General features: G+C 42.3%; 1 protein-coding gene and 1 long non-coding RNA gene across 14 annotated transcripts in view; both read left to right on the top strand.

Moving 5' to 3' along the window:
- The window catches only part of foxp2 (forkhead box P2), a 115,569-nt gene extending 104,744 nt beyond the window's left edge, over positions 1-10,825 (top strand). For 5 of the 13 annotated variants that reach the window (XM_085768716.1, XM_085768727.1, XM_085768720.1 and 2 more), the window contains 5 exons: positions 1,878-1,999; positions 2,219-2,288; positions 3,137-3,444; positions 8,068-8,112; positions 8,208-10,825. In XM_085768716.1, coding sequence (XP_085624842.1) covers positions 1,878-1,999; positions 2,219-2,288; positions 3,137-3,444; positions 8,068-8,112; positions 8,208-8,352 — 690 coding nt within the window. In that variant the 3' untranslated portion in view covers positions 8,353-10,825. The remainder of the gene's footprint in view (positions 1-1,877; positions 2,000-2,218; positions 2,289-3,136; positions 3,445-8,067; positions 8,113-8,207) is intronic. The other 8 variants (XM_085768728.1, XM_085768729.1, XM_085768725.1 and 5 more) reach the window with 3 other exon arrangements.
- Positions 10,826-18,389: 7,564 nt separating this feature from the next.
- On the top strand, positions 18,390-21,440 carry LOC146962710 (uncharacterized). The gene is made up of 2 exons (XR_015035051.1): positions 18,390-18,425; positions 20,528-21,440. It is a non-coding gene; the product is annotated as an uncharacterized LOC146962710 (long non-coding RNA).
- The last annotated feature ends 6,362 nt before the right edge of the window (positions 21,441-27,802 follow it).

The following is a 27,802-nucleotide window of genomic DNA, read 5'->3' as shown; positions in this document are numbered from 1 at the left end:
TACCCACACAAAAGGCCCCATTTGTATATCTGTCCCTACAACTTTATTGTCCCGTCTGCCTGCACAAAGATGGTAAAAAATGGCTCTCCCGCAGCACATGTTTTAAACCAGAAGTGTGTCTGCCTGCTGATAAAGAAAGCCTCGCCGCGCGTCAGTGTCGCCGGCGTTTTATCCCGTGGCCCCCGCACGTCATTCGTTAGCCGCCTTTAGCCTTTGTGGCTGCACAGAGGACTGGAGGGAAAACTCAAACCAGCCGCTCATCAGCATGCAAGACATGGCGCAGCACTAGATTTAGCAAAGTGAATTAATTTGGATTTGGGATGCAAATGAGCACATGGGCGTGTGATCACCAATTCTGGAGGGCATGCGAAAAAGATCGGTGCCCTTTTCCAGTTTGTTAGGTACAGTACGCGCCATGTTTTGCTGTGTAATAATGTTATGGCATGATATGTTCTCAGAGGTTTTGTAGCAGCTGTTATATTTGCTCACAAAACTACACAACCACATGTATATGTATCTTTTTTTTAAATGTTCTTTTCCTGTCTTGGTTCCCTGAAAAAAGTTGCTCCGTTCCTATGATACAATAGCAATGTTATCACAATGACATTAGAAATATCTTGTCTCAGTGTCTCCCCCTCCGCACAATAACCAAGGTGATCTATTTACATCTACAGCTCCACCATCCCCTTTGTAAGCATTAGTGGGATGATCAGCGATGGGCTTGTCATTTGATTAACGCAGAAAATTTGTTTTTAAGAAAGGAGAAAAAAAAGAAGAAAGAAATAAATGAAAGGTAGTTTAATATCTCAGCTTGGTCTCATCAGCTCCACAGAGGGATCTACCCCCTCCACCACCACCACCACCACCCCACTTCCCTCTCTTTCTTTTTCTCTCACCCAGAAGCTTATTAGTTCTAACTATATAGCATGCATAATAAAACTGCTCATTTGCTCATTAATATTAAAATTATCATATTCAGAGCCATGGGCATTAAGATCAATCAAATCCTGGGATTTTCAGGTCAGATGCGAGATCTGCTTATGAGTTTTTTCTTTTTTTTCTGAATCCCTTTTTCTTGAAGAAAGAGCAGTACACACCAAGAGATGATAAATATGAGAGGCAGGGATATTAAAGCCAAGGTTATTATTTGTGGAGTCTGATGCATGTTTTAATTATGGTCAGATGGTCATATAATATAAGAGGGATTTTTTTCTATAGGATTTTATTTCTTATTTTGTAATTAATGAAAACACCTTACTGGTTTTATTGTATGAAAGATGTTTTCATTTTAATGCAGCTTTGATAATGAATTTAAATGGCAACGGGTCCTGTGAACACAACTTCGACATATCACTGAGAATATTTGGACATATAGATGTCAGATACAGTTCAGCGTAATCCTCCTTACTCATGCACGCACGCACACACACACACACACGCACTCCCACTGACACAAGGGCCTCCTGATGACTGTCTTTTTTCTTGCAATACTGTCATCTTTAAAGCGATGTGTCCATTAAGAGCAATGCTTTTCTGGAGCAGAAAGGGTTACTGACATCACCATTATCAAGGCCGGCATTACCACTTCTGTCACCACCATAAGCCATTCGCTATGCTGATTACCTCCTTTTAGCCTACTTACTCTGATTGATATGTACTGTGTGCAGGACTTGTAAGAGCATTCGCTCTCACTCAATTTTTACTAATTAAATCAATGGTGTGTGAATGTTAAGAATTTCTTCAAAATGCAAGAAAAAAAATCAATTTCCTAGCCTCCTTTTTTTTCTTGATGGATAATGAATGAATGTGATTTTTTTTCTTTGTTTTTTTTTTTTACCTCGTCCACCCTGACCTGTGTGTGTCACGTCTCTCTGCAGAACGCTGTGCGCCACAACCTCAGTCTGCACAAGTGCTTTGTGCGTGTGGAGAACGTGAAGGGGGCGGTGTGGACGGTAGATGAGGTGGAGTACCAGAAACGCAGGTCGCAGAAGATCACAGGGTACGAGCTCCGTCACCTCTCTCTCTTAAGATCCAGAGCTGGAGGTCAATGACACCTGCCTCTGTCCACTGCTTTGTTTATATAGGCATTATATTCTCCCTGCTACTTACAGTAGTTAGCTGCTCCCATGCTAATATTTGATATTTTCCGTCCACATCAACTAACACTATGAATTCTTTGTCTGTCTCTTGTTTGTTTTTGTCTTTACAACGTACTCAGAAGTCCCTCACTTGTCAAGAACTTGCCCTCCAGTCTTGGCTATGGAACTGCACTAAACGCAAGCTTACAGGTATGAACTGAGCGCCTCAGAACATCTGAGTCATCGTCTGTCTGCCTCTTTGTTTGACTGACAGGCCAGGCGGCTGTCTGACTGTCTCACTGAGTGTGGTCGCTGTGCACAATTGGACTATTAGTCATCACACTCACAACAACAAGCAAGTTTGTTTGTTTCTAACTCAGGTTTCTAGTGTCGAGTGTTTCTCCATCTCTCCTCTCACACCTTCTCTCTCTCTCTCTCTCCCTCTCTCCTTCCTGTGCTCCGTCAGACTCAGAAGGCCACCCTGTGGTCGATTCAGGAAGCAACTCTCCCTCTTTCTTTCTGTTCTTCTTCCCTTCTTTCAGCCGTGGCAGCCACCCTAGATTGATAGCGGCGTGTGCAAATGCAAGGGCATGTGCATTAATATTTATCTAAGCTGTCATAAATGATTTGGCTTCATAGTGTACGCCGGCGAGGTGCTCATGGCAAAAACTTTAAAAATTTAATCACTGTATATAACTTTAATGCGCAGCAGGCGAAAATGTCAGGAGTTTTTATTATTTTGAGGTAAAGTTTTTGGGGGACTTTTTTTTAATAGCCACTCTACACAAGGGCATATGAATGGCAGCTGGGGGGAGGCAGTTGTCAGCACGGTGTCACCGGGGGAAAAATAGCCTGCAACAGAACAGAAAACCTGCGACTGAGAGAATGTGTTCTGGTAATTACTACGCTACCATTCTGACTATCGTTCTCTCATCTCTTTCACCAGCCCTCCTCCCTACATGCACAAACCTTCTTGTCTTTCAATGTAGTCATGCTCTTTATTTTTTTCCCTCTCACCTGTAACCATCCTGTTCCTCCTCTGTCTCCCTCTCCTGCAGGCTGCCCTGGCTGAGACCTCCCTGCCTTTGCTGGGGACCCCCGGCCTCATGAACAGCGGCTCCACGGGCCCGATGGGAGGCAACTGCCACGGCCTCCTGGGTGGAGACCCGTCCGTACTGACGGGCGGAAGTCCACCCGGGCTGTTGGGCGGGAGCCCGCCGGGACTGCTGGGCGGCAGCCCCCCAGGTACGCTGAGTGGTAGCCCCCCCACCCTGTTGCAGTCCGCCCACGAGGAGCTCAACGGCTCGCTCGACCACCTGGACACCAACGGACACAGCAGCCCGGGATACTCCCCACCTGTACACATGTAAGTTTTCTGCAGGCTGTGAAAGGAGCCCTGCAGCTGGATCCCACTGCATGCGCGTGTGTGTGCTGCAACACATCACAGCTACACACAGGCATGCATGTACATCATACACACATGGTAATTAAGGCAGCTGTTATTTTCAAAAAGGAAGTCATTGCTGTTTACTTATTTAGTATTTTAGTTATCTAAAAAAACAAGTAAAGATGAGATTTAAAATCATCTGCAGGTCAAACACTTTATATATTTATTACCTACTAATTGATTGTGGTGATAAAATGTGGTCAGTGTCCTCTCCCAATAGGACTAACATTTGGTTTCAAATCATTTTAAGTGATCTGCTCCTTCAGGAAAAATAAAGTTTTGGTATCAGTAAAATACAGCAACAACAACACTGCCTTAATTACACCTGAACGGTTCTGCTCGCTCATTGCAGTTTAGTATGAAGCCTCTTTAAAGCCTCGAAAGGTTAAATGCAATGGGCACACACTGAATCACACATCACACATTTTTATGTGTGATGACTACTTATCTGAGCCTCCTCCCTCAACACCCCCGCCCCCCTCACCTCTCCTCCTACACTCAATTCACTTGCTGTCCTCCTGCCCTTTTGTTAGTTTAATTGCCTGATATTTAACCCACAGCACCACTATTTTCCTCACTCTGCCATGACCTGGGAGCAAGGTTCAATTTCCAGCATGTATCATATCATAAGCAGACTTTTCTTCTCCAGCCTCCGCTGTGGTAATTTCAATGGCTCCGTGCTTACACCTGACATTTTGGATAACAGCTAATTCTAGTTCTATAAATAGGCTCTATTACACATTCGTCTTTAATTACACCAGTGTCTGCATTATAGGGGTTTAGCTGCTATATTTTATGCAAGACTGTTCCCATTAATATTTAGCAAGTGTAGCATTAATTACTTTAAAAATCTCTCCCTTCCCCATCTCTGTTTTAATGGAGCTGAGAGAGAAAAGTGAGTGTTTTTAAAAATTGATCTCATGTGAATTTCAGGAATGTCTGAAACAACCTGCGCCAGTCATGTCACACAGGTTGAGCGTGAGCCCTCACCATGGTGAAGGCCACATGCAAGGAGACACACACGCACACATACTGTATTCTGAGGCAAACACACAGACATTACACATTAATGATACTTATCCACTGTCCATCAAAGCTCATGTTGCAGCCGACATTAGCCCGGCACTCCTGTAATGGATAAAGGATGCACTCCAGCTCCAAGCCTCTCTCTGAGTGCATCTGAGAGAACAGAGGGCTGTTTGGTTTGCCCTACCAGACGTCTATATGTTAATCTGTTTGGACGTGTTTACCCCTCTCTGAAATGGGGTGTTAAGTAGAGCAAATCTGCCCCGCTCCAGACAGAATCCCACTATTACCACTCCCTTAGGCCTTTTAACTTTTAACTGGACAGCATCGACTTCCTCTCTCCTGCCCGCTCTCTCTTCTCTCTGGCCACACCGCCTTGACACTGACATGAGTGACTACAGAGATGAGATGCATCCATCCATCCCTCCATCCCTCCCTCTCTTCCTCCCTCCATCCCATCCCCGCCTGCCGTTACACAGCCATGACAACCTCAAAATGGAAGAAATGTGTTTTTCATGACTGGCTTTTCCAGGATGAGCTTAAATAATGAAGTGGCTTGTAGCACTAAACTAAAATGTACATCACCTTGAAGGCCTTTCTCAGGAGAGGACCTCCTCAGCACAACCCCAGTCAGACCAACAATTAGACAAACCTCTCTTTCCCCTCAAAGTGTAAAGGTTAATGCTATCTGCTTAACCGCAAACCACATCGCCCGGGGCCATGCTGAGTGTATGTGTGTGTGTGTGTGTGCATGTGTTTGCCCATGTGTGTATGCATGCGCAATACACTCATGTACACCCTAAGGGGTATGCTTAAAGGAAGTAGTACTGTAACGCTTGCAACTGTGAAATTAGGCCTTACAGCTTTATTTCAGATTATTTATCCCAGTGACCAACTTCAAAATAAAAGCACATACAGTTTATTTAATGGCACTTTTTCTTTTTTTTTATCAGTGGCATTTCCTGCTGTCACGTGTAATTGTCTGGTGACCACCCCTCTCTAGGGTTAGCTAATGAATCACAGTTTCTTTGATTGGCCCCACCCCCCAGTCCTCACCCCAGCCTTTGCCTCTCCCCCCTGCTTCAACCCCATCTCCCGTCCTCGCCACACCACCTCTCCTCCATCCTCCAAACCCACCATTAGGCCTGTGGACTAATGACCTTATTTGCATCCCTGACATACCTCCGCATGATTGCTAGTGCTAATCTCCAATTGATGTGAGAGTAGGCATCTCGAGAGCGCACACACACACACAGAGCATCACGTATTTATTACACCACAAAGTCCAGCGTTTACTCCTGAGTGACTCAGTAATGGCAGCTAGCCATTAAGCACTAAATGGCTCATCCACATATTTTAATAAAGTGTCAGAAAGCTCAGGCCTGTGAATATGGTCCTGCATATTTTTCTTCAAAGCCACACAAACACCTAATGAGCTGCATATTAAAAGCACATGAGAACACAGGAGACCTCTGGTTTGTGATACAGCTCACATTCAGGTCTGTCAATTGATCAATGTGATGATTCACTGGTTATCATTGTAAGTCATGATGACCAAAAGATGATTTTTATGGAAAAACCCAAACGTGACAATGTCCAATAATATTTCCCTAATTGAGACAAAGTGAGAGTTTGTTTCGGGTGTTGTTTGTTTGTTTTAATTTTATTTGTCAGAGAGATCCTCAAATTTAATGACGATGTGTGAATGGGCAGCCACTGAATCACATAATATGTACCTGGTAACACTCGTTTCACATTTATCAGCTGTATATATACATTCAAGACGCAGTTTACAACACTCTGTGATATCTTGGTTTTTATTAATTTAAGTTGTCAACAACAACCACAACACCCCCTGTCTTATTTAATCATACATCAACAATTTTATTACTATTTAATTTAAATTACAATCATCTAAAAGCGTCCTTAATGATGTAACTCAATAGTTTGTGCATACAAACATTTGTTGTCATTCAGGTCTTGATTTTATTAAAAATTAAAAATTTTCAGTAATAAGAGAAGCTGGAAACACAATGTTTGGTGTTCATGCTTCATTACTGATGCTCATGTTAGATTTAAAATCACATCGTCTAAAAGAATCTGAAAGTGAATCTTGCAGCACCTCAACTCTCAGGAACAAGAACTAAAAAGACAGAAAGTCTGTGATTTTCGCACTAGTTGATATAAAACAACAACATTATTTAATTTATATCCTGTCTTACAAAGTCTTTGCATTCAGCAGAGCGTTCATTGCAGGTCAGAGGGAGCAGAGCTGCTGAGGTGCTTTTCTTCTGCCTCTGTAAATCTGAGGGGCAGAAACAGAAATATTCATCGCTCCGCTTGCATCCTGCTCAGATCAGCCGCGTCTCTTTATCCCACCACATCAGAATATTAATTTACAGTATTTGGCTCTGAATATTAAAGTCATCTGTACCTTTTAAAATTCTTTTCAAATTCAAAGCCCCCCGCCCTCCCCCCTTCCACTGATGAAGGCAGCCCAGGAGAGAGGCTATGAGACGCGTCCTAACGTACTACTACTTGATAAGTCCCCCCCCTCCCCGCCCAACACCCCCTCCCTCCCCACCCTCCTCTTTAAAGTCTAGAGGGATTTTCTGATGCATCCGATGTGTCAGGAATAATTAGGTTTTGTCAGATTTATCATCGTGGCACAAAACCCTCTCCCCGACTAGGGCCCCAGATCATGTTCTGCCTTGTTTGTGTGTGACAGCATTATTATTCTTGTTAGTCGCCCAACACTTTTTGTGTAGAGCTCCTCTGTTGTTGTGAAGGGAGAGGTGTCCTGCTCAGAGCGCTGCTGCTGCTGCTGCTGCGGCTGCTTCCTGCCCAGCGCTTATTGACAGTGGCTAAAGATATTCATCCATTTAGAGTTAAAAACATGTATCATGGTGTCCGAGCGAACTGCCTGGGCTGAAGTTGATTAATGGCAGAACCTAGCTGCCGGTTTTTCCTCTTGAGGAGCGACATGCACAGCCCCTGCATATTAACGAGTGGCTGCGCTTTCTATTAACTAGATAAAAAAGCCTCTCCTCTGCCTTTGCTCCAGGGGGCTCAGGGATGAGAAATTCTCCATTATTTATCATGTGGCCTGTTTTTTTCCCCTTTTTCCTTTTTCATGTATTTCAACCTGGTGTCATCAGTAAACTTTTAAATGCCAAACATGTCTGGAACATCACAGCTTATCGGCCTTACAGGGGCCATGTTTTTCATGCAATTTTCATGCGCTTACTTACAGTAGACGTGAGGCATCATGTCAAATTAGCGTCTCACAAACAACATGGTTGTTACCTTCACTAGATAATGCATGTAATGGCTGTTATATGCTTGTTTTTTTTTTTTCTATGATACAACGAAATATTTATCAGTGAGCTGAACACCTCATTGTGTATTCTATGTGCAGTAAAGGAAATTTATGAGCAAAAACTGTCTTCCTGTATATCACTTAATAGTGGTAATAATTTGCATTACTACATTTTACTTTCTGTCTTTATACTCTAGGTGTTTTCCAGTTACTTTAAATTTTTCACATGACAAACTTAAGTGGTGAGTTTTTGATCAAAAAAGTGCTATTGGCTGCAGAAATTTCTCCTTAAACGTATACAACCCTAAAATTTATCACATATGTGACTGTGTTGTAGGCCACCCGTTCACGTAAAGGAGGAGCCACTCAATATGGATGACGACGACTGTCCGATGTCACTGGTGACGACAGCCAATCACAGTCCAGAACTGGAGGAGGACCGGGAGCTGGAGGAAGGGAACTTATCAGAAGACCTTGAGTGACTAGGATACAGCTTTTGGTCGACGTATCCCTTCACCCAGCCGCACTGTTTCTCTCACACAGACCTCCTGCAAGACAAGAAACCACTCCACAATCCAAGCAACCACAGCTGACTCTCTCCTTGTCTCTCTCACCACTGGGACTATTTATTGAGCATGCATCCGGATGGAGACCTGATCCAAAGGAACTCTTTGTTGCAGCCCTTTGGGATCCCCAAACATGACAGACATGAGATGTCTGATTAAAAAAAAATTAACTCTTTGAGACCTATTTCATTAGAGATGGAGTGGCCACATACAGTACAAGGATGATGGACTCATGGATGGGGAAAAAAACATGAAACAAATGAGCAAATCATGTTCCGTTGAAAGCTAGCGGCCTCATATACTGCCAAAAAGGAAGACATTTTATGTTTGTGAATAATCCAACCCACAGTAGTTGTTAATGTCTAGAAACAATTGCTGGTTCAATTCAAGTTGTTGCTCTGTTATCATTTGCACAGGAGTAGTCTCAGAAATTTGTGTCACTGCCTGTATGTTGCTACTATTATAAAAACCAGTATATTATTTTCAGCTTTTTTATTTTATTTTTTAAACCATCATTAATTTCGAAATATGAGTTTAGACACCACCAACTGTAAATGCCATTCCCGGAAATACACCAGTAACGGAACTGCGGTACCAAGACTGTTGTTGCAGCTGTCCAAAAAAAAAGAAAAAAAAAAAAGAAAAAAGTTGGCTTCCCGTCTAATATCTGTTTGTGATTAAAAGATAAAAAAAATAAAAATAAAAAAACAAAAAAAAACAACTGGAAATTAAGTTGGGGAAAAAAATAATAGTTTGTGTAAAGCACCATTTACAAAACAAATGCATTTCTGCATAATTTTCTTCTTGCTGTTCTCCTTACCTCCTTGTTCTAAAGCTTTGTCTACCTGCAAACAGTCACAGGCAACAGCTAGAAACCAAAGCCAACACTAGCAATGGCCAATAGCTTATAGACAGAAGCCACCAAACTCCTCTTGGTCCGCCTTCTGTGACTTTAACCTAGTACAAAGAGAAGCTTTTGTTCCGCAAACTACCTTCGAATAACCTCTGGGATTGTTTCATTTTGCCCTATACAAAGATGATCACGAGAAAGAGAGATGGGAAATAAATACAGATTTTGATGTGTAATTTGAGAACTCATAGAGTGTCCACTTTGGAGACTTTCTGCCAGACGTGCTGTAGGTAAAGGGTGATGTGGAGTTTGAACTGCAGGCATTTGATCAGACTGGTAGAGAGCAGCTAACTGTAAAAGTGGATCATGACCAAAACAAAACATTTGTGTATTCAATGGAAGTGCAGAAACATTGTGTTATTGTGAAGTTTATTTTATTTTTTCCTTTGCTTTTTAGTTCAATATTTCCACATCAAAAGTCATAGTTTTTTCTTTTCTTTTCTTCTGGTTTTCTAACCTGGTGAATATGTAATGTTCTAAGTGGGACTGTCAAAAATAATGTCACGTCTTATTTCCGTGGCGGTTTTGTTCTGAGCCGCGTCGAAACCGAAACTGAAAACATCGCTAACCAAACATTAAAAATATCTAGTGAAGCCAAATAAGTCATAATTTCAAGTTGATATGAAATGATGTGGCTTGGTTACCATGTAAAAGCAAATAATAATAGCCATTGTAGAAGAGGATATCTAAGGTGAAAGGTAACCTTTTCTAGGTGATATTTGCTTTAACTTCATCAAACATCAAATACTCATTGTGTGGTTCCTAGCTTCTAAACTATATAGATACAACTGGTGTAAGCACGGATGTACTCTGTATAGGTAGCCAGCTTTTTGTAACACACTTGGTATTTATAGAGACTAAAGAGAAGTAGTTATTGTGGAGACTGCGTCCCATCATTTCCCTCACAGCCAATGTCATCTAGAAAAGTGTTGTTGCTTTAATGGTCATTTCTGTTTTCAGTAAACCAAAGTTACACAAAATTCTGCCTCCTCTTGTATGGGATAAAGAAACGCTAAAACAACCACACACAACCTGTCAGAGACTAATATACATGCGCGTGAACACACACAGACCCCCGAAGCTTTTGGTCTGCCAACTCTCTTGTTTCGGTTAAATCTCCAGCTGCAGAAAATGTACGCTGTCAAAGAACCGACGAGTGGCTTTGTATCGTGCTGTAATGAACAACGCATTTGCCTGCTTTGACCAAAATGGAAACACACTGTGCATATGTTGTTTTCAAGTGTTGAGCCAAGCCAAGAAATTGGCTGTGAGAGCTTAACACGCAGACACGTGCAGTACTGTACAAACACACAGCATGTAAAGTGCGCACACACCCTCACACACACACACACACACATACCAGTTCCACGTCAAGAGGGTACTGGGCCCAGGAACAAAGCTTATCCCTTCAATACTTAGCTGGAGTCAGCAAAACGACTTGAAGACTACGTTCTTAATAATCTTATCACACCAAATAAAGAGGACGCTGCGTCTTTCAAAAAAAAAAAGAGAAAAAAAAGGGTTCTCCCACTTACCCAAAAAGGCTTTCTAAAAGCTTCTACCTCTGCACAACAAATTCAGAACAATTATGACAGATTGCACGAGTTATTAGAATGCCACAAGAGCTGTTACACTTTACTACGCTTGTCTCATAGGACGTGGCTCAAACCAACGTTTACATTCCCTGCGTCAAGATATGGAAGATTTGCATTGTAATAGGTTGTCCTCAAACATTTGTAGAATGATAATGTATAGATTACCTGTAAGGGAATATTGTGTTTAAAAAATGCATGTCTAAAAATCATTTGGTGGACTGGAAACAAGAACTAATAAAAAGAATATAATAAAAATCATCGGGACGATGGCCTAAATGTACGTACATTACCTCAGATATACTGTTTTGGGAAGGATAAAACCTGTCAGCCACAGAATGCATATTACCTGTAGATTTGCATGGGTTTTGTATAAATTAAGTAAAAAAAAATGTCTAAAATAGTTGCTTGCACATAATACCAGAAAGACCTCCAGAACTGCGATCTGCTCCTCCACTAGATTTTAGGATTGTCTGGATTTTCTGGGTTGATTTTGTCTGTATTTTGATAACTGTGCATACTTATGTAAAAAAAATGTTGGTGGACCCATAAATTTACCAGACTTTTTTCTAAGAGGAAAAAAAAATCTCAGTGTTTCTTTTCTGACTTACCTGAATTTTTACTGTTTCTCTCTCATTGCTCGCTAAGAATAGCAAACCTGCTTTTTCTGCATCTGCTTTGCGTAGCTGTAAGGCTTAACCTAATGTGTGTATTTATTGCTTGTACCTCTGTGCATACTTTATGAAGCATTATGTCTGGCAGTTGAGTCATGTATCCTTTCTACTGCTATCCTTCTCTAATAATTGGGAATATGATCCCCCTATGTATACAGTAAATTGGGACTGTAGCAAACATATGTTTATGTAATTGGTGAAAACTTTTTTGTTTGTTTCATTTCCTTTTGATCGAGATTCAACTACTTTTTTTGATACTTTTCATTACTGTGTACTGTGTCCATACGTTAAAGGTTCTCTGACATTAGAAGGTCATGGTTGAGAATTGTAACAAACGTTATTATTTTCTGTATTCATGGCATTTCACTGCTGAATAAAATAAAGGACCAAAACTTGGAATTTGAAAAACAACTGTCTACCTCCAGCATCAGAGAGTCATTTTTTTTCTCCTTCCACTGTTACACATATATCTTTTATTCTACAAAGGCACAGCCATGAAAATCTAGCTGGCATTACACTTTTAACGTTTCAGGAGCTGCTACTTCAGAGATGTGATGGAAGGGGTTGGAAAAAAACAATTAAAGTTTAATGTATATGTTACAAGGCTTTGTTCCAGCTTCCAGCACCTAGAGTCTTGTTTAGAAGAGCGGGACAAGGCACTGTATTGCCCACCCCTCTGGACCTGTAATGGGTTTAGCCTTTGTATGATTCAAGCCCACTGCTTTCATGTAACACAAGCATGTCCCAGTATACACGGAAGTACTGCTGTGTACCTTTGAAAGGCTTTTGTAAGAAGTGACTTACCCAGCTAGGCTTCATTTCTGAGCTACATGCTGCAAAAGTGGTTTTGGCACAAACCACATTATTAAGTCTGTTGTCATGCTCATGTTAAAAAAAATATCTGCCTTATTACCATCAGGGTTCTGCATCATGTAGAGAAAACAAAGATGTGAAATTTCATCATTTTCCATCCGTCTTCAAGACAGCAGTTTCCTCTTGACACTTCAAAGGGAAAAAAATACAGGCCTTTTAGCCTTTGGATTGATGGATGTTGACTGGTAAAGCGCTATGACAGGCCATGTGGCTAAATCAACTCCAGCAGGCCCACCACACCTTGTCGGTCATGGAGCAGCCTCACACTGACACCCTCATTGAGATTCAAACTGAATCTACCATGACCAATAGGTTGCCCATTAGCTCGTCTGTATGCCGAGAGCCTTCTACACGTTCCAAAGGGTGCTCAGGGACATCGTGGGACCCTTTGAATCATGTCCGCTGGTCATTTAATCGTAACGCTGATGCATGTTCTTTTTCCTTACCATATGATGTCCCATGAGAGGTCAGAAAACAACAGCATTTTTCATAAAGGCACACAGACACACTCCTCTTTCTCTTCCCCCCAATGACAGTCCCAGGCATCAGCCATGGCAGGCTCCTGTTATCTCCTCAGCAATGGCGTTCCAGAGCATTAGCTAGCTCGCAAGGCACTCGTCTTTCTGTGCTATTTATGCACTTGGAAGTGTTTGTGAATTCAAGTGAGGGATCGCATACGGAGTGCAACAAGGGCCGCTGTGTACTACACAACATCAGAGGGAGCTCCGACATTAAAGTGTGAGAGCGCCTGCTAGAGACCCTTCTTTCAAAGGCCATGAAATAATAATGGGTTGTGGTTAGAGAGGTATCCGTGAGTCACACTGGCTGCTTTTCATAAAGTGGAGTTATTTACAGTGCGATGAATAAAAGAAAGGGTAGCTGGTGGTGCAAGTCTTTTCCACATGAACGGTGGGGTAAAAGAAGTCCCTCTAATATACAGTGGCAGTGCTGTGTACTAGAGGCTGGGAGAGGGAGAATGCATCGAAAAGAGGAGTTAATTTCTGAAAGAAAATGTGTTTTTTGAAGCTGTAAAGCAATGTTTGACGTTTTGGAAAATATGCGTGTTCACTTTCTTGTTGAGAGTTAGTTGAGAAGATTGATGTCACTGGAGTGTGAGTGCGGTAAATATGAAGCCACAGCCAGGGGATTAGCTTAGTTAGCTTCACTTAGCATAACGACGGCAAATGGGTCAAATAGGAAGCAGGAAGCTCTATCCAAGTGTAGCAGAATCTACCAGCACTGAAATATCATGAATTAACATGTTATATCTTTTTTTTTTTTAAGTTCAAAAGTTAAACCAACAAGTTGTGGTTTTATAAAGGGACATGAGGTGTTAACTCATTCCCTACGTATCTCAAACTAAGATAGCTGGTTGCAAGTTGTATAATATTTAACATGAGAGTGGTAGCAATCTTCTTGTCTAACTTTTGAAAAGAAAGTGTCTGAGAATGTTCAAGACAAACTTTTTTATGAACGTCTTTGTTCGTCTGAGTCCAATGTTCAGAGGCGAAACGTCTCACATCCTGCCCCTCTGAATTAGACAGTGTATCCTGGCATCATTCATTTCATCGCCAACACTGACCAATTAGGTCAATTTATGAACCGTCCCCTTGCGGGATTGAGTGGTAAATATCTCCAGTCTCGCGGTTTATTGATTAAGAGTCCAGACTCTCTCTCTCTCCCTCTCTCTGTCTCTTTCTTTCTCTCTCCATCTCTTCTGACCTGACCATGCATGTCGACTCCCTAGAAGACCCTCGCCCCCAGGCTGCAAAATTGCCTGCTAAATAGTCCGAGGCAATGGCAACGCTAATTGAGATCATCATTATTATAATTGCGAGCCCTGAAAAGCGCGTCTTAAATAATTTGCATTGCTCTCAAGTTGATATTGGACGCAGTACAAAAATAATTGCATAGCTCCGAGGCATGACGCTTGGTTTGGTGGTGGGCGAAGGGGACGCTTGTGTCCCCGTCCCCACCCCACCCAGCAGTGGTAACCGAGCTGATATGGGTGCCACAGGGTGATGTACTCCATATCAGATGCCATCAGAGGAGCCGCGTGTCATGTTTTTGTCACATTCTGGCCTTACAACCAGCAAATTTGTGGTGAAAAACAAAAGCCCCAATGAGATCCGAGTCCTTTAATGCTTTGTGTTTTGCACTGGTCACTGTATTTTAAATGAAACCTGACTCTAAACTCACCTTCTGCACTGCCACACGTCTGAGTTTCCACTCTGTTGGAGGAGCTGCTGAGATCGACAAAAAGAAAAAGAAAAAAAAAACTCTGTGACCCCGATACATAAAACTTCACTCATCATTACATCAGAGGGTCCTGACGTAAAGGTACTTTTCACTTTGTGTGGATGTGATGTGCAGGCACCGGTGTAATGTATGCAAGAGAAATGCCTATTTCTCCAACTGAAACAAGGGATTAACCCAACAAAATGGTGAGAAACTGCTGATATTCATGAATTCTTGCCTGTGGCAGTATCTGCCACATACACACACATATATACACACTCACACACACTCATCCTATCAGGTTCTCTCTCCCCCCGTCTCACACATACACATACAAGCACACACAGAGTTGACAATAGCCCTAATGAATATGATATGGCAACATGATATAGCTCATTATTTGTTTGCTCGACGCCTTGACAACAACAACAACCCTTCTAGGCTGCTGGTAAATCTTTTGCCCGTGAAAATGAGCACATCAAAGAAGAATGAAGGGGTGGAATCAGATTAACTAAATCCTCTTAGAAACAACACTCCCCTCAAACACACTCTTTGCCTTTATCACGCACATTTCCCCTCTCCTCCACACATCGTATCTCTCTCTCTTGTATTACTTTCTTCCCTTACATGTTAGTTGTGATAAATCAAGCTGTTTGAGGTGGATAGCGTGCAGGTGGCTGGAGAGGTTACACCAAAGAAAAAAAAAACCAACTATCATCTTTAATCCATGGTAATCACATCTGGCCTTAATCACCAATTCATAATGGAATTTATAATGGAATGATTTCAATTACCTAGCACCACCGGCACCACCGACTTCTGCAATTAAATTAGGACAATGCAATTGTATGTCTTTGTCTGAAATCTCAATATGTTTGTGTTTAAGGAGTCTTCTGCCCTTTTCTGTTTGTGGAACTTCTGAAGGAGAAGTTTGGTCTCAAGCTTGTGGGAAAAAAAATTATTATAATAAAGAAAAGGGAAACCTTGGGAGTTGATCGTGTGGGGGTTGGGGGTGGTAAAGAAAAAAAGAAGAATCTAGCATTAGTGAGGAATGGTGGGTTAAATCACTTACTGAAGATTTTTAATGACATTTCAGTGTTCCTTGTATAATTACTCTTCATCCGAGATGGGCCGTAATGCTGTTGGACAGTCGCGGTTCAGGCTCGCTAGCTCGCTTCATTAGCGTGTCATTCCTATTTCACATCAGAGGCTTTAATTGTAATGCTGAATATGCACAGCTCTCCACAGAAGCCTAATCAAAGTGGATCCACTTGTATTATTAATATCAGAAATCAGCCCGCTTGCTATTTTTTTATAAATAAAAGAATACAGACGCATAAATCAGCTGTCATTTATTAGCATGGCCCTGGCATATCCGCCAGACATGCAAGAAGAGCAACCCCACCCCATCTCCATTCCTCCCTGCATCACTCATCAAGATTTAAAAAGAATAAAAGACAGAGAGGAGAAAAGAAGAAAAAACTGCATTAAATATACATACTAATTCCACCTTGAAGTAATCAGATTACAAAGCAGGTGACACTGGGTGCAGAGAAATTTGGATGGCTGGCAATAACAAGGGGATGGAGAGGTTCACAGGGAGGAAAGATGGAAGGATGGGTGGACAGAGAGAAGAGACGTGATGGGAGGATTAAGGATTTACATTCAAAAGCAAATACCACGAGAGAAAGAGACTACAGTGCAGAAGAAACAGTGTCTTTGAAAAGGAGAGAGGGAGTAAGGGGGGGGCTGCAGGAAGACTGAGTGTGGCCACGTACAGGTTGTGCTGACCACTCATAAAAAAGCAGCTGTGTTTTGAATCCTGTGGCAGTGAAGAGTCAAAGTGCCACGAACCGCTAATCCACAGCCGAGGAGTCGCTTTTGTATCGGTGCTGATGCAGATGGAGAAAGTAACGCTGTGACTGAAAACCTGCTCCGTCTAAGAAAAGAACACACAGGAGCTGCAGAATGAAACCAACCTTCAGTTAATGGAGGGACAGGTGTATGTGCAGGATGAAGTCGTGTGTGGTTTGTGTTGAATCAAAGAACACAGAGGGCAAAGAAGTGACTTATTGTCCTTTCACCTCAGTGCAGAGAGAAAAAAAATCAAGTCATATCACATTTAACTCAATTTGAACAATTTCATTAACATTTAACTAGTTTCATTCATTTGTTTCGACCTTACAGACATCTGAAACATGAAAAGACACAAGCCAAAAAGATTGAAATCCACTGATTTGATCTATAACAACAACCTTATCATATTTATTCAGGTGAAGTCCTAAAGTGAAAACTTCATTCTGGTGGTGTAACAACAAACTAGAGTGAAAGTAAAGAACAACAACCTACAAGACACTTTCATTGACCAGTTCAAGACAACAAAAGAATCTGCCACAAGCCAACACTGTCACTTTTAATGTCAGGATACAAGAAAAGTTATGACAGCTTCAGGTGGGTGAGACAGACATGGATTATTAATTAGACATTAATGGGGAGACAGACATTAATTAGGTATTAATGTGGTGACTCCTCATACTGAGTCTACCCTCACTTTCCTAGTCACATCCTTCCTCTCTGATTCTATATATAGCTAGGCCCTTTAAAAAAAACTCTCCACGCCACCACGTCTCCACCCACTGCATACTCTCATCTGTGTGTGTGAGAGAGAGTTACACTGCCTTAACACTTTTAATTTTGTTCTGGCAAGGTGCATTTTGGGGCGATTCCATTTGCTTGCTATGTCTTGTGAGACTAAATCAAACAGCACTCAGGTATTTCACACAGGCACACACACACACACACACACACACACACACATTCCAACTCTGGTTGTTGTGTTGTCTTTCCCTGACATGTAGCTGTTTTCTGGCGTTTGCTGTGTGCTGAGCTGGAAAAAAAAAACAAAGTGTCTTGCTGTAGTACAGGGCAACATGCAAACACACCACTGCCAAACATGTCAGTGTCAACATGTGAGAGGGGAATTCACCACTGCTTTGAGAGGAGGGTTGTGTAAACTGCATGCTCGCTGGCTGATGAAAAGACTTTTTTATTTTTTTTTAACAGAGGCTGAAGGGAACAGAAAGAGAGGGAAGGTATTGTGATGAGACACCGCATCACAACCCAGTGTAGGCTACTGTACACGCTACAATCCAGCTGGAGAAATGATAGTGGCGGTGGGGGGGCGATGCTCAAGTGCAGGTCAGCTCCATTACCTGGGTCCAGCATGTCTCTCTCACATCCTCAACATACATATATAACCCCAGTTTGATGATATTCTCTCCCAATCTCGCTGCTTTCCATGCCAAACCTCTTTGATCTGTGATTTGCATTTTTAGCACCCACGGGGTGAAAATTATTTGGATGAGATTTCTCTCTCTCTCTCTCTCTCTCTCTCTCTCTCTCTCTCTCTCTCTCTCACTGCCTTCTTTTCTGCATCTTCTCACTCACCCATTCACCATACCTGGGGCTTGTAAACTCTTCCCTCCCCCTGTGACTCTCCTCGCACTTCCTCCACACCTCCCTCCCCCCTTCTCTCTCTCTCCCTCCCTCCCTCCCTCCTTCTCTCTCTCTGCTCTCTTTTTAATATCAGCTGTGCCCCGGAACGAAACAAACAAATTAGCCGAGGGGAGCTGGGGAAGGGGGCTTCAATCTGAGTTGCACACCTGTACGAAGGCTCCACGCGACAGGGGGGAAATGCGCGCGGTAAACCTCGAAAGACTCCAGGCACTTGAATTTTAATTTGAAAATTTATACAAAGATTTTGTTACTTAATATTTTTTACTTTGTTTCAGAGGGAAATATTACTTGTAACTCTTTGATGTTTCCTTGTTAAAAGACTCATTCAAAGTTTAGTTTGATTTGCTTTCTTCTTATGGACAGGCTTATGAAGCCTTTCTAAATTTGGGACTAAGTTAAGCTAACTAGTTGCTAGCTGTAACCTTGCACTTACTGTAGGCTACGTTTTAATGTTCACTGAACAGACTGTTGATTTAACCCTCATCAAGAAAGGTGTGTTTTACATAACTGTAGAGTCAAACCTGTTTGTGACCCCTTAAAAAAACATTTCTATTTGATGTCATATTTCAGACATGATGTTTAAGTTATTAGTGGTTTCACCAAAAAGAACCCCCCACCCCCACCCAATCCATCCAGCTTCTCATTTAAATAACTGATGTAAAAGATGTAAAACTATCAGTTATTTCAACAGAAAAAGGAGAGATATGGGAAAATGAACAGGAAATTTGAAAGCATATTTCTTTTCTCCGTCACATTATTAATCTTATGACCTGTGTCGTGCTAATCTAGTGACCCTAAGGTGGAGAACTACTGGACTACAATACCTAAATGTAAAGGTGTACAGTAAAACACCCTAAACAGTACATTTCAACGACAGTAAGTTTTTTGAATGCAGGACATTTACATTGATTTAAAAGACATGTTAAGACACAACAGAGACACTTTTTGTTGTGTAGTTTTAACTGTAAATGTAACTCATAATCAAACTCACTGTAAAACTTCCTGTGACTCATAGAAGCCTGCAGCAGCATCGCCTCTTGCTCGTGGGGAAGCAACATCACCCCCCCCACACACACACACACCAGACATCCGTCTGCTTCCAGCTCGCTGGCCATTTGATGTTTTTAAACAATTTATATTTGTTATCATATCAAAGAGGAGGCGTGTGGCTATCAAACGTGCGAGGTGCACACTCTCAGCCGAGGGGCCCTCTCAGTCAGCCACGCTGCATTCCTTATTCTATTTTATCTCTCTTGGTTTTTGACTAATGTCAGTAACAGCTACCGGTAATAAAATGCTTGTTAGAGTTTGTGCCGTTGCCTCGGAGCGGAGGCTTTGATACATTGTCAGGCCATTTGCCAGTGTTTCCTGATTACCTTGCCACCGACTGCATGTTTATTGATTGGGAGTTAATAAAGCGAGAGGCCTCCGCTTATTCGCCCTCGCTTCCTTTTCTGCAAAAGGTGAGGCTTCCTTTGATGTGGAAGTGATACATTGTCAGGCAACATAAACGCGTGTGTTGTAATGTCAGCTTTGCTCCTAGCCCCCTTTTTGCATTGTTTGCGCAGCGCCGTATGGAGGAGCGTCGAGGTTTTCACTTTGACTCGTATTATTGTCGTTGTTGGGGAATAAATTGAAGGTGTGAGGAAAAAACAAATGGTGCCAATTACTTCCATTACCTGCAGGCAGTCGAGGTGACTTTAGTTTGCTGTCTGTAATGCTGACATCTAATTCTACAATATATCTTTACATCTGGCTGTCTTTATGTGTTACTGCTTTTATGTCTCTATGTGTAGGACTGTCACTGTGAGCCTGTCATCTCTGGATCTGTTTATCTGCTGCCTTCTGTATCCCACCCCCTCCTCTCTCCTTCTATACTGTCTGTCCCCATGACAGTCGGTATGGTGATTCCATCCCTTACCAGCTGATTGTCTTTTGTCTCCGTCCTCTCTTGCTTCTCCCACCGCTGTTTATCCTGCCCCCTTCCCCAGACACAGACCACCTTGGATGATTTTCTTGTCTCTGTGTCTGGCTGTCTTGCATCTCTTCCTCCCCCCTCTGAACTCCACTGAGCCAGCAGTCGTGTCAAATCAAAATAACATCTTTAAAAATTCAGTCAACATTACCCCTACAAACAGCAAGGGCCTCCTTGTTGGCTATTCATGTATTCAGGTGTACATTGTATCATGGTGGAGATGCATTCGGAGCGTGTGGGAGCCCAACATGGCAATTCCATCAAAATTTGATGTATTCATTCATAGTCACTAGTAAACTCTGTTTGTTTGCAGATAACCGGCATGTTTACCAGAGGCCCGGCGATGGGGAAAGCAGACGGGCACATGCAGATCAGTTTCTTATCGGACAAGTGGTGGCCCTGCACCTGCCGGCCATGTAACCCCTGCTGGGTCCCCAGTGGAACATGAGCCTGCCGAAGGTTTTTCCTGTTTCCCTGTCATCTGCCTGTCGCTCGCACGTGTTTTTCCTGAGCAGCGCTGCGACAAACACCGTATGTGCTCGGCCTGAGAATCCCTTCCTCCCCCTCGTCCTCCATCCCCTCTATCTCTCCCCGCTTTCCTATCACATTTCTCGCAGTATTTACATCCTTGTTTAGTGTCACATTCTTGGGGTCAAACTCAAAGCGCCGTAGCCTCAGGCTGGCTCCCAGGCTTGTGTATCATTGAGTTTGCTGATCACTTTCGCTGCCTATCATACCCCAGCACTTTTCCTGCCTTATTTATTATTTTATTTGTTGTAATAAAACACCCACTAGAGCTCGTACAACTTGATCTAGAATAATATGTAAATAGAAAGTACTACGGGTCTGGATTTGCTGCTCTTCCCTCCCTCTTCCTCCCTCCTGCCTCTCTCACTTCCTGGAGTCAGCCCCCCCTCCTCCTGCGTGAATCTCTCCCCTCGCTCTCTCACATTCCACGGCTCTCTTCCTTGGAACCGTCCCAAAATCTCATCGTGTCAAAATGCATTACGAACATCAAAACATTTCTGTTTACAACATCGCAGTCGTGTCAATTAAATCTGATAAATTATTCAAACATTTATCTTCCCCCACCATGCCTTGGGAATTTTTAATCAAGCTTCTTATTTGCTTTAAATTAGCACTGTCAAGTGTGCATTTGTGTAAAATCCCTGGTATCATTAAAGATTTATCAATTGGAAATCTGTTTGGGTTGATTTTACTGTTAATTGGCTAGGAGGCGTGCTGTGGCTTTACACTCCTGCAACAAGTGCCTCTGAGTTGGGTTAGAGCAGCGGAACAAAGATCAGCATCTGTACAGATCTACTGCTGCTGCAAAACTATTACACACCAAACACTACTAATGCATCTGTCAGTCTTTTTTTATCAACAGTAACCTCATTAGGCCTTGAGATTATACTGTAATATATCCTTTTTATTGTCTATATCACCGTGATTTTAGAAGAAGTAACATGTTCACACTGCATTTTATGTGTGACTTGGATTATGTGACATTTTTAATGGTGGTGGTTTTAAAAAAAAGAATCATATTTTTGAAGTATTACATTTAAAAATATCCTGTTATTCTTCACTTGTCCACTACTGGGCCAGTCGACTGTCCACACATCTGTTCCCCTTCAAACATCAGTCACAGGACACACAACGCACTCCCCCGTGAGCTTTTGCACCTCGGCCACAGAGTCCATGTTGACTCTGTTTTCCAGCAGCTCCTCTGAGTTGGCTTCCTTCCTGCATGACATCATGTGTCATTTTCTGAGACTTTGGCCGACTGTCTGACTGCCTCTCTGATAATAACTGTGTTTATTTGAACACTGTGAAGCCAGTTGTTGCTCTTCTGCTGCGAGGATTTTCCCTGTTTTCTCTGCCATGGTCTCTTCCCTCATGTGTTTATTAGTCACCAGTTTTTGTCTGTGCATGCATGCGTGTGTGTGTGTGTGTTGGTCTGTGCAGCTGGGCATGGCCTCTTGAGCTCCATGTTCCTTGCAGGACTTCCTCCACACCTGATTACTACCCACTCATCAACTCCACCACCTGCTGCAGTATAAAGACAGGGTCAGCTCATTGTTCCACTTCACTGTGTGGTACAAACTCTTTCCTCTTTGTGTGGAGCACGTGTTACTCCTGTGCCTCAGGTCCATACCGCTGCCACGCTCGGCCCCCAGTCTTGTCTTGCCTGTTTGGATTTTGCCTGCTCAGGTCTGTGGATTCCTGTGTGTATGCCAACCTCTGCCATTATTCTGCCTTCCCGTCTACACCCCCTCTCCCCTCCATTGCCATCCCCAGCTCTAACCTTCACATTCAACATAATTGCCTTGCCTTCACCACCAAACTAAAACCTTACAACTACCTCTGCCTTGTGAGTCTGGATTTGAGTCCTCATTCACGTGTCAGTCCTCCGGTTTCTCACAAACTCGATGGACAGTGTGGATTTAATTTCCATACTTTTGTAAGTAAAACAGATTTCAGAATTCAGTTACATAAACCACACATGATGTCAGCGGATGATCAAGGACGCTTCGAATTAAAGGAGCGCTCGGGTTCTCATAGTCAGCTGCTCTCTTGGTATATTTGTATGTGTTGGTTGATCTTCAAAGAAAGCTTTCCTATAGGCCTGTGGAGACTCTCAGTGACTTGGCATGACTTCAGATTGTCAGTCATTTTTTTTGGACCTTTCAACATCGCTGTGGATCCTCCTCATCCTTACATGGGAAGCCTCTTCTCGGCCAAAACAACCTACGCGTCCGTCTCGCTCTGTTGAATTTGTGGTCGAGTCTGGTTTGTACAAGCACACTTTGACAGCAGGTTATAAAACATACCATTAATCTCTAGGTTTTTATATTACTTGATAACATTTCCACAACCTAAGTGGGAGTCTGGAGGTGAGTCCCATTCACCACCACCTTGTTCGCTGTCAGCCAAGAATGTCAGAAAGGGAAAGGCTGCAGTTTACATTGACTGTACTCTACGACGCGGGCATTCCAGCCAGCTTTTGTTTGTCTTTTTAAATACATAAGCTGTCATTTTAATTAGCACTGCTGTCTACACTGGGCCTGTGCAAGCTCACAACCGAGCTCCATCTGAAGTGCCACTTAAACCTGCTCTATATTGTTATGCTTCATGGCCGTTCAGCGTCCTTTTTTTTTTTAAAGAGTGGATATATAAACACAAGGTGGCTGCCCAGTAGTAGGATAACCGAGGCCCTGTTTGTATCAATGTCTGTGGCAAAAAAAGCTTGTCATTGATGCATTTTGCATTTAAACCCTTTAGGAAATGACTACTAACTGCAATTTTCTTGCATCTCTCAATTATACTTTAAGCAAAAGTACGGTAGTTATGTTTTAATAGTTTGAAACCAAATCAAATCAAACTCTGTCAAACCTTTGTGACACCCCTGAAATTTGCTTTGATAACAACTGCTTTAATTTGTATAAACTCAAAATTCCAAAATATAAAATGCTATTTTTTTCACGTATGACACTTTGTCATTTTGAGCAGGAGTATTTCCAACTTAAGCTGTGAACAAGACTAAAGCTAAATCAGCCATAGCGGCACAATCCGAGTAACATTTAAGAATAAATCAGCTGGTATAACAGCATGGCGAGCCAGGCCAGATGGCAACCACATGTCTGTCCAAAAAGCCTCCTGGAGGTTAGACTGAGGTCAAAGAGCAGCTCTGTGATCCTCACGCAACCTGACCGCCTCCCTCTCCCTCTTCCTCTCCCTCTCTCACCCTCCTCCTAGCACTCAGTTTCTCTCATGTCATTTGCACACTTCTTCTCTCTTTTTTTTATCCCTCCTCCTCTCCTCACATAAAAATTAAATATCCCTCAGCAACAGATTAGAGGAAATGGCAGCACAGCAAGTGTTTTATATTCTATTGTCCTCCTCTCAGTTGAGTTTCGGTGCAGTTTTTCCAGTGTTTTTGAGCATGTTTGAAGCTATATCAGAGATGACATGTTTTGTGCATATTTTCAAACAGTTTTCTTTTGTAATGCAAATGGATGTGACTCTGTCAATAAGTAGAAAGGCAGACGCATGCTGAATGGATAGCCCCAAACTTTGGTGGTGCAGAGTTTTGACTGCTGTGAAGGATTGTAATGTTAACTGCTTGTGATGGGGGGGTTGTTTTAGGGCTTCACTGACTTGACTCAACCACACTCGCTCATGATTTACAAATACACACACATACACACGCATATATCTTGTGGGTTCTCACGTTTGTGCATCGCTGCTCCCCGTCAGAACTCAACCCCACGCACACGCGCACACACACACACACACACACACACACAGGCCTCTCCACAGCCCAAAGAACCTGCAACACATCTGTCTACACTCTGCATCTCCTCCTCCTCCTCCTCCTCCTGCTGCCTCCTACTCTTCCTGCTCCTGGCTCTGCTCCTCTAACCGTGGCCAGGTGTTTGCCCACAGCCACTCAGCTCTTCATCTCCCGGCCGCCAGACCGACGCTGATGTAATTGCTCTCTCTGCTGATCCATGAAAACAGAGAGAAAGGCGAGGGGAGAGAAGAAGGGGAAAAGCAGAGAAAGACGGAGGGAGAGACGGTCTGTGCTGTAAAGTCAGAAGGAGGGCTGAGATTATGTGACAGGGAGGTGTGGGTGGCGAAGAAGGACGTGTGTATGTGACTATTTTATGGAGGGTGGGGTGTGAGGCTCTCTGTGTGTTTATGAGAGGGTCAGGAATAAGTTGGGTGAAATGTGTGGCCAAGTTGGAATGATTTTTGTTGTTGGTATGTGTGCGTGTGTGTATGTGTGCACATTTCCAGGTGTGCATGGGGCTGTCTGCACGCATGACCTCTCCCAAGAGAGACAAAGCAGCTCCACAGTGGGACTGTGGCGTGCTTTTAGTGATTGTGTTGTGAGGGCAATGTCAATTAATGTATTCATGATATTTATATATTTAAATATATTTATAAGGGGTTAAACCCACAGGGGGAGGTGGCTTTCCATTTTCCTAATGACATGCAAATGGGGTGTAATGTTTTGTTCTGTCTCAAGCCCATTCTAGAGAGTTCTGAGGTGTTATGGGAATTAAACACAGACTGCATTTGTGGCTCAGAGTGGCTGACACATCACTGACTGACAGACAAGTCTGAGTTTGACCATTTAGTATTTAAAAAAGTTTACCTTCTGCATATACATTTTAGATGATGCTCTGCTCGAATTAAAATTCATGTAGGAGCCCTAATAATCTACATAACATGCAGTCAGTAATCAAGAATTACAAGTGTGTCCTGGCAACACATCAAACAAATTATTCATGTGCATTTGGAGTGATCATATATCACAGAAAAGCTCCGAGGCTCAATATGATTCACTTCATCAAATTGATATAAATGCTGAAATGAAGTGATAGCACTATATTTAAATTCCAGTCTGTTAGTTATCCAATATTACGCACAGGTATGTTAATAATGCTGCCGCCATTATAGTTCATCACTTAAATTGTCCAATTTTGCGCTCAGCAAAAGAACTAATTCATCAAGCATATCCTATTTGTTCCAGCATGAAACAAACAACAACATTAATTTAATAGTCTGAGATTGCAACACTTAGCAGAGATCCCCTGGAGTTTTAAATGAAAGTGTTAGATTAGATTAATGTTTCCTCCCTATGTGGCTAACCTGCGGCACGGTGATGAGACGATACTGTATCAAATTAGGGAATCAGAGGGAAAAAGCCTCCCGCTGTTAAAGATCTAATTATTGCAAACACAATAAACAGCTTGATTGTTTTTAATGTCTGCTACTGTACCCTGCCCCCACACACTCTGGAGCTTTACCGGGAGAGTGTGCGTTTCACTGTACACACACTAATGATTCATTTTTATTTATAGTTCTTTTAAGGCAGAATTTATTGTTCTGTATAGCTACGTCACTGCCTTTGTTTTTCTTACCCTAACTTGACATTTAGCACGTATAAACACAATAATATACATAGAAATGTCAAAATTGGGAACATTTACACAACAAAATATGATACATGTTGAATATATTGTGACATTTTGGGAAATATGCTTATTTGCTTTATTGCTATGAAAAGATCAACATCACTTTGGAGAGAGAAAGCTGTAACCATGCATATCATGAGCTAAATAGAATCCATGATCTGCCTAACAGCAACTCTCCAGCTGAACTTTTTAACATTCAAATCCCGTGTTTTATCCTTACAAAAACCAGAATGTAAAAACAACATGTTTACACTTGGATTTTTACCTTTCAGTCACTGTAAGTATTAAACAAACAAGATGTAACATGTCTGCGAGGTTTAGAGGTGCCACTAGGAGGATTTTAGTTATTACTATTTAACTGGTGCAGGAGGGGGAAAAAATTGTTTCACACACATGCATCTACTGATTTTGTTCTGTCAGTCAGGTGTTCTGTCAGATGGCGGATTTTTCATTCGGGAGCAAAACTCTTTAATTTCCACAAGCGCGGAGCAAATCTGTGCTGATTCAGCGTAAGAAAAATATTTATCTTGCAACAAATTGATTCTTGATATTAAATCATGTGTTCACTCTTTTGAAGTGTGCCCGTGATTTAAGCCTGCCTCTTTTCTATGTCCAGCTTTAATTAATTAATGTCATTACCATCATTGTGGTCCAGCTGATTGGTTGGTTCATCATTTACAGTAGTTTCTCTCCAAATCTCATCCTCTCCAGCAACACTGACATTTGGAGAATTCTTGATTAACATAATTAGACAACTTTGATGGGAGATTTACAAAATCCCCCCCCCACCCCTCTTTTTTCCCCATCCTGACTTGTTTCCATGCACGTCTCCCAATCTTCACGTTAATGCTGTGAGTCCGTGGATTAGATGTGACATTTATAAGGCCATATTTAACTAAGAGAAATACAGTATATAGAAAATATCCTTGCTGCATAAAGAATAGATGCAGTGGAGTCCATGTTTACTGTGCGTCATGCACTGTATCACTGGCACACACTTTTCTTTGACCTTACTTCACTTTATGTGCCTGACTTTTTTATGTGTTTATATAAAAACAAAAGCAGAGGAGAAGGTGAGGGTAAAAAGAGATGGAAGGGAAAAGAAAGAGACACAGATAGACTCTGGTATGCTGTTATTTCTCTATGAAGGAGACCACGGAGAGCTCCAGCGGTTTATTGATTTTCAGAACTGCTCTGCTCTCATTGTTATCCCGGGGTGCTCAGCACTCTTCATTGGACACACGCAGCACCTCAGGCTGTGATCCCTGTCTGAGAAACCCCAGCACTCACAACAGGCCCTTCCCACAGCACACACAACCCAGCGCCCCATTCATACCCATTCATGCCTATGTCTCAATAGCCTCCACTGAGGAGGTATCCGGCAGCCATGTGGGGAATATGGGCATCAAGGCTTCATTCTCACATCTTTGAAGTCTATTGTGTGTCTGCAGTGGAAGAGGGGGAATATCTACTCCTTTTTCCAGACGAGAGAATTAGACAGAGATTCCACTGTGTCATGTCAACTCTGTGTGTGTGTGTGTGTGTGTGTGTTGTGCTTTGGTGGAGGTGAAAGGTTCAGATCAACAAGGCAAACTCATTTA

Source organism: Trachurus japonicus, chromosome 23 (assembly GCF_045865225.1).
Source record: "Trachurus japonicus isolate A0001 chromosome 23, Traja_1.0".
Classification (NCBI taxonomy): Eukaryota; Metazoa; Chordata; class Actinopteri; order Carangiformes; family Carangidae; genus Trachurus; species Trachurus japonicus.
This window is presented reverse-complemented; position numbering and strand designations above follow the sequence as displayed.